Source organism: Clupea harengus, chromosome 20 (assembly GCF_900700415.2).
Source record: "Clupea harengus chromosome 20, Ch_v2.0.2, whole genome shotgun sequence".
In the NCBI taxonomy this organism is placed as follows: domain Eukaryota; kingdom Metazoa; phylum Chordata; class Actinopteri; order Clupeiformes; family Clupeidae; genus Clupea; species Clupea harengus.
The window spans coordinates 11,764,070-11,771,651 of record NC_045171.1 but is presented as its reverse complement, the minus strand read 5'-3'; the positions used below and the strand labels follow the sequence as shown (position 1 = coordinate 11,771,651).

General features: G+C 41.2%; 1 protein-coding gene across 1 annotated transcript; it reads left to right on the top strand.

The window, feature by feature from the left end:
• Window positions 1–460: 460 nt before the first annotated feature.
• Window positions 461–3,924, top strand: LOC105912964 (protocadherin gamma-A11-like). Its single transcript, XM_012841975.2, has one exon. It carries the CDS (start codon window positions 1,068–1,070, stop codon window positions 3,459–3,461), a length of 2,394 nt encoding a protein of 797 aa, XP_012697429.2. The 5' UTR covers window positions 461–1,067; the 3' UTR covers window positions 3,462–3,924.
• Window positions 3,925–7,582: the final 3,658 nt, after the last annotated feature.

Here is a 7,582-nt window from a genome sequence, read left to right as displayed (position 1 = left end):
TTCACAGAAACAGACAATGCTGAACATAAACTGGTCATAATGGTCAAAGACAATGGAAACGTTTCACTTTCAGCAACTGCAACTTTGGTCATAAAGGCTGTGGAGCCAAAAGAGGCTTTTGCAGCGTCTGATATGAAGAGCGCAGTAAAAGACGACGATGAGCTGAATGTGACATTTTACTTGATAATTACATTGGTGTCAGTTTCAGCGCTTTTTCTCATCAGTATAATCATCTTAATTGTGATGCAGTGCTCAACAAGCAAAGACACATCCAAGTACTTACAAGACACAAATTACGACGGAACATTATGCCACAGCATTCAATACAGATCCGGAGACAAAAGATATATGTTAGTTGGTCCTAGAATGAGCATCGGCTCTGCGATTGTTCCGGGAAGTAACGGGAATACCCTTGTATTACCGGACCACAGAGGGGGAACGTCTCGAGAGGTAAGATTCAATGACACTTCTATTATCCTTATAATAGCCTTATTAGGGGTATTTCAAATGTGCTGTTACAATAATGTTTTTAAATCTTTGAGGAATTCTGAACTTGCATAGTGTGCAACCATACCGACATTGAGATGACCAGTGCTATGTGGTCTGAATAATTCATTGTAAGTTGCTCTCTATACTTTCCCTCGATCTATTCTAGACAAGCTAAGGATACATCATTGGAACAAATAATCGTGTGATGTGTATTATGGTTGATGGTGGTAAATTGGTCTGTGAACTGTATCTTGCAGTGGCTTACATGAAAGTCTTATGAATAGGCTTTGTGCAATAATTTCAGTACACATAGTCTTAATGTCAATGGAGCACCAGGCGATGTCAGTGTTACACAAGGAAGTAGTTTTGAGACTAAGCCCTGCCCTCTTGGTACGTCTGAGCTCTTTGTGCAGCTCTGACAGAAATGCGTGCGGCCACATCGATGTAGCCTGTATATGACATCTTCTATTCGCCTACCCGGACTTGAAATGGCACGGCTTACTGATAATACTGATTTACTCAGCTAAATTGAAAAAGAGCATTGCGTCCATTAAGGCCAGATGAATTAGTTGTAAGCTATGTTCGCGATGGGAGACCGAAAACAAAGACGTGGATGGGAGTACGGGTGGACTGCACTCGGATTCTACTTGCTGTTGTGTTTCGCGAAGCAAGCTTCAGCACAGATCCGTTATTCCATTGCAGAGGAGGTTAAAGAGGGATCTGTTATTGGAAACATTGCAAAGGATTTGGGTTTGGACCTCAGTACTTTGGCAGACAGGCGGTTGCGTATCGTTTCTGGATCTAAAGACACACTGTTCGAGGTAAATCAGAACAATGGCGTTTTATTGGTCGGTAGAAAACTGGACAGAGAAGAGCTGTGCGATGGGATCGAGGCATGCTTGATCAACTTAAAAATTGTTGTGGAAAACCCTCTTGAAGTTCATTATGTTGGTGTTGAAATTACTGATGTAAATGACCATTCGCCTAGTTTCTCCGAGAACGACTTGCATTTGGAAATAGCGGAGAATACGCCAAAAGGCGCACGCTTCGAGCTACAAAGTGCTCGTGATCCAGATGTCGGTGTCAATTCCATACGCTCATATAAATTGCTTCCGAATGATCATTTTGACTTGGAGTTACGCGACAGTGGATACGGAGATAAAACTCCATTTTTAGTTTTGCAAAAAACACTAGACAGAGAAAACATTAAACAGCATACATTTAAATTAACAGCAATAGATGGTGGAATTCCACCCAGATCGGGTACTCTTAACATTACAGTTAAGGTGCTTGACATAAACGACAACCGCCCAGCATGCAGTCAAGACGTGTACACAGTACAGTTGCCGGAAAATGCCCCTGTTGGTACCATTGTTATGGCAGTAAATGCAACAGATGCTGACGAAGGCATTAATGGAGAAATTGAATATACTTTTAGCAGAAACATAAAACGTAGGGTGCATGACATTTTTACATTAGACAGTGTCACAGGTGAAATTAAAGTTAAGGGCGAAATTGACTTTGAAGAACATGAACTTTACATCTTAAACATACAAGCCACTGATAAGGGCCAACCCCCTACGGCTGCTGACTGCCGAGTAATGATAAAGATACAAGACGTAAATGACAATAAACCAGAGATAGACGTGACATCCCTGTCTAATGTGATATCTGAAGATTCAAAACATGGGACGGTAATATCCCTTATTAGTGTTCGGGATATTGATTCTGGTGCAAACGGTAAAGTTATCTGTAGCCTCTCGGAATCTTTACCATTTGAGTTAAAACCGTCTATCCAAGAAAATATGTACTCGTTAGTAACTAAAACAAATTTAGACAGGGAGAGGACATCACTGTATGATATCACGATACAAGCTACAGACCTCGGAGTGCCCCCAATGACGGCATTCAAAAGTTTGGTTGTACAAGTATCGGATGTAAATGACAACAGCCCACAATTTCTTCTAAATCCCCTTGAGCTGTACCTACCAGAAAATAACGTCCCAGGTGCATCTATATTCTCTGTTACTGCTTCAGACAAAGATTTGGATAAAAATGCTGCAATCACGTATTCCATTTTTAGAGGCGATGGGAATGGTATTGCGTCTTTCTTGAACGTTAATTCTGAGACAGGAGTAATCCATGCGCTAAAAAGTTTTGATTTTGAAACGACAAAGTCGTTCAGATTTCAAGTGGTGGCGAATGACTCTGGAAGCCCTTCAATGAGCAGCAATGTTACAGTGAATGTATACATTTTGGATCAGAACGACAATACCCCAGTCATTTTATCTCCTGTCAGTGCAAACGGTTCGGCCGAAGGCGTGGAAGAAATTGCTCGAAATGTGAACGCAGGCCACTTGGTAACCAAAGTGAGAGCTTATGACGCCGATGTTGGATACAATGGATGGTTACTATTTTCTCTTCAGGAAATTACTGACCATACTCTTTTTGGTTTAGACCGCTATACTGGACAGATACGGACTCTTCGTTCTTTCACAGAAACAGACGAGGCTGAGCATAAACTGCTCATACTGGTGAAAGACAATGGAAATATTTCACAGTCTGCAACAGCGACTGTTATCATTAAAGCAGTGGAGCCCAAAGAAGCGTTTGCTTCGTCTGATGTTAAAACAATAGGGGAGACAGAGGACAATGATATCACTTTTTACCTCATTATTACTCTAGGATCAGTTTCAGTGCTTTTTCTCATCAGCATAATAGTTTTGATTGCGATGCAATGCTCCAAACGCACAGATTCTTCCAAGTACCTACAAGAGGCTAACTATGACGGAACACTGTGTCACAGCATTCAGTACCGATCCGGGGACAAACGTTACATGCTAGTTGGACCAAGAATGAGCATCGGTTCTACCATAGTACCCGGAAGTAACGGAAATACCTTAGTTGTTCCCGATCGCAGGAGAAGACTCTCTGAAGAGGTAAGATTTAATAGATCATTAAGTTGTCCTTAATGTCATAGAAGTACACTTGCACACTTGTTGGAGTTATGTTTAGTGTCCAAAATATTTCCCCACTTAGCCCCACAAAGTCCCTACATTAGCCCCATGAAAAGTGATGCATACATGTCTCTGTCCATGGTACTGAAATTATTTTAAACATAACAACAGTGCGCGGTCGAAGAAACTTTGTCACATCTACAGATTCATTTCAATTTCTCACTGAGGACCAGATGATGTCAGTGTTGTATTAGCTAACCGGCTGAGATAAAATAAGCCCTGCCCATTTAGCTTCCGTTCAGCTTTTTTTTGTTTCAGACGCAGTGTGATATTTCCGAGCTTGGTGATAGAAAACGGTGCTGTGGATATGAGGCAATGATTTCACATTGACTACAAAAATGTTGAATACTAGTGTTGAGACAGGATTTCGAGATTGATCGTACGTACCAAATACTTTGATCGATACTGATTTGTTCGCTATGGGAGACGGGAGACAAAGGACCAGATTGGAGTATCCATGGATTGCTCTACAGCTCTTTCTGCTTTTGTGCTTCGAGGAGACGGCCTGGGCACAGTTACGATACTCTGTTCCAGAACAGGTGAAAGAGGGATCTGTTGTCGGAAATATTGCAAAGGATTTGGGCCTGGGCGTTAGTACTTTGGCAGAGAGAGGTTTTCGTATTGTTTCCGGATCTAAGGAGGCTATTTTTCAGGTAAACCAAAACAATGGCGTCTTGTATGTTCATATGAATATTGACAGAGAAGAGTTGTGCGAAGGCAATTCAGTATGCTTAGTGAACCTGAAAATAGCAGTAGAAAATCCTTTGGAGATACATTATGTGTCCGTTGAGATCCTGGATGTGAATGATCACTCTCCACGCTTCTCGAAGAAAGAACAACATTTGGAAATAGCAGAAAGCACTCTACCGGGTGCGGATTTCCCATTAATAGCTGCCCGAGATTCTGACTCTGGTGTTAATTCTCTGCGTCTTTATAAACTGAGTCAGAACGAACATTTTGAGCTGGAAGTACGAGACGATGGTGAAGAGAACAAAATTCCACTTTTAAAATTACAGAAGCCTTTAGACAGAGAACATCAATCTAAGCATCATTTAGTGTTAACTGCAATTGACGGTGGGAAACCGCCGAGATCAGGAAGTATAAATATAACTGTAACAGTGCTAGATAATAATGATAACAGACCAGTCTTCAGTCAAAAAGTCTACACAGCATCTATCAAAGAGAATACCCCAGCTAATGCATTTGTAGTAAAGGTAAATGCTAGTGATGCTGATGACGGCGTAAATAGCGATGTGCTGTATTCATTTGATAGCAATTTAAAACAAAATGTTTATGACACTTTTGAAGTAGACAAAATAACAGGAGAAATTCGGGTGAAAGGCACCCTTGACTTTGAGGACACTGAGGTGTACAGAGCTGATGTGACAGCTTCGGATAAAGGCCAGCCTCCTATGACGACAAACTGTAGAGTAATGATAAAAGTAATTGACGTGAATGACAACAAACCTGACATAGAAGTTACTTCGCTATCTAATGTAGTTTCTGAGGGGTCTAAACCCGGAACTGTCATTTCTCTGATTAGTGTCACTGACAAAGACTCCGGTGTTAATGGCAAGGTTCTCTGCAGCTTATCAGAGAATGTTCCCTTTGAACTGAAACCTTCCTTTCAAGATAATATGTATTCCCTCGTAATCAAAAGACAGCTGGACAGAGAACTTGTGCCGGACTATGATATCACCATAGTAGCGACTGACCTTGGTCAGCCAGCATTGTCCACCTCGAAAACGTTTAATGTGCAAATATCCGATGTTAATGACAACTCTCCAGAGTTTTCCCAGAATCCTCTGGAGCTTTACCTAGTGGAAAATAACGCACCTGGTGCCTCTATATTTTCTGTAAGTGCGTCTGACAAGGATGTGAACGACAATGCCGTCATTACGTATAACATCATTAGGAGTGAGGGAGCGCAACAGGAAGTAATATCTTTCTTAAATATAAACTCCGAAAACGGAAATATCCATGCATTAAAAAGTTTTGACTTTGAAAGTGTAAAAACTTTCCAGTTCCAAGTTCTCGCCAAAGACTCTGGCAACCCACCACTAAGCAGTAATGTTACCGTTAAAGTATTTATTCAGGATCAGAATGATAACGCTCCAGTAATTTTGTCTCCAGTCAGCGCTAACGGTTCTGCTGAAGGTGTGGAGGAGATTCCACGCAATGTGAACGCAGGTTATTTAGTCACGAAGGTGAGGGCCTACGACGCTGATATAGGATACAACGGATGGCTACTGTTTTCTCTACAAGAAGTGACTGATCACACGCTCTTTGGTTTGGACCGCTATACTGGACAGATAAGAACACTTCGGCCATTCACGGAAACAGACGAGGCTCAACATAAACTTGTTGTACTAGTCAAAGATAACGGGAACGTTTCACTCTCAGCCACAGCTACAATGATAGTCAACCTTGTCGAGCCCAAGGAGGCTTTTGCAGCATCTGATGTTAGAAGTTCCGTAAACAATGACGAGGACAGCAACATCACATTTTATTTATTTATTGCCTTGGGATCAGTTTCAAGTCTATTTCTGGTCAGCATCATTGTGTTGATCGCAATGCGATGCTCAAAATCTGCCGACTATACTTCTAAATATTTGCAAGAGACAAACTATGACGGGACATTGTGTCACAGCATTCAGTACAGGTCTGGAGACAAGCGATACATGTTGGTTGGGCCAAGGATGAGTATTGGTTCCACTATCGTTCCTGGCAGCAATGGGAATACTCTAGTTATTCCTGATCGCAGGAGGACAGCTTCTGGAGAGGTAAGAGTGTCCCGTATAAATGTACTCTAAACGTCTTTATACCAATGACAAATATGTTTTAGTATGGACTTGACTAAGGTTGATTTACTCTGCTCGCTGGCTTGAAGCAGTAAATATTCATTGTGTTTGTATACCTTTTACGCATGGCAACACATGGTATGACATGATATCCGTTAATGTGGAACAACATTAATAATAAGTGTGAAGACGTAATCGGACGCATTTCACATGAAATAGAATGGAACATCTAATACAAGTTTGCATAGAACTATGGTGTACTTCGTCATCACATAACCATACAATAAGATTGTAAACCAACAGAGAAAGGGTGGAGTCAGTTTTTATCTTACCAGGTTTACCAAGGAAAAAGTATGTGTTTCTTTTAATGCACAGACAAAAGTTGATTGTGCAGATGGATTTTGTATAGTTTGTGGCCATATTTCAGCGTAACTAGGCATTCAGAACAACGGAGATACAGAACTGTCCATTGTGCGGAAAGTTGCCTTCCTCTTGTTTGTAATGTTTGCTGTTAATTCGTTAAGCATCCGTAGTTAGAGAGATAGATGCATGACTATATACTTTGATGCCCCTTGAAGGGAAACTTGTTGCACACATACAAACATAGTTCTTTGCCTTGAATGTGTACCTCCATGGAAAACATTAAAGATGACGCAACACTGTTGGAACACTCATAGTTATATCCTCAATTTAACTAGAACTCAGCACTTAATGTGTGTATATAGCCTATTCTATGCTCGTTTGATCTCTGCATATACTGATTTGTTTTCCACGCATGGCTCGAAACGACTATATATTGAACACAACAACTAAACTGAGACAATTCATCTGTTCCGTCCAATAGTAAAACATTTGACTATAAAAACAACATTCTGGCTTTTTGTAGCAATTTCGTAAACCACATGATGTCAGTGTTACCCAAGCAAAAGGTAGAAGGCTGAAGTCCTGCCCCTTTTCCGGCGTACCCCTTTTGGTTCCACTAGACATAAATGTTCTTCCGAGCAGGCTATATGTGGCATGAGAGCGTAGCTTCGGTGATGTTTAGTCGATGAAAAAGCACTAACCATTTCTTAAAATGACATGTACGTTAGATATTTAAGACGCAGCATTTTTCAGACTGGCGCCGATTCAAATTTCTCGTTCAGGATGGGAAACTGGAAAACGCGCAAATGGAATTGCTTGGAGCTTGCAGTGTGCTTCGCTTTGTTGCTGTGCAGCGGGATACCAGTTTCTGCCCAGATACGATATACTGTTCCGGAGGAGGTGAAAAAAGGA

Excerpts from the sequence above, each read along its gene's own strand:
- LOC105912964 (XM_012841975.2), top strand. The coding sequence starts at position 1,068 with ATGTTCGCGATGGGAGACCGAAAACAAAGACGTGGATGGGAGTACGGG.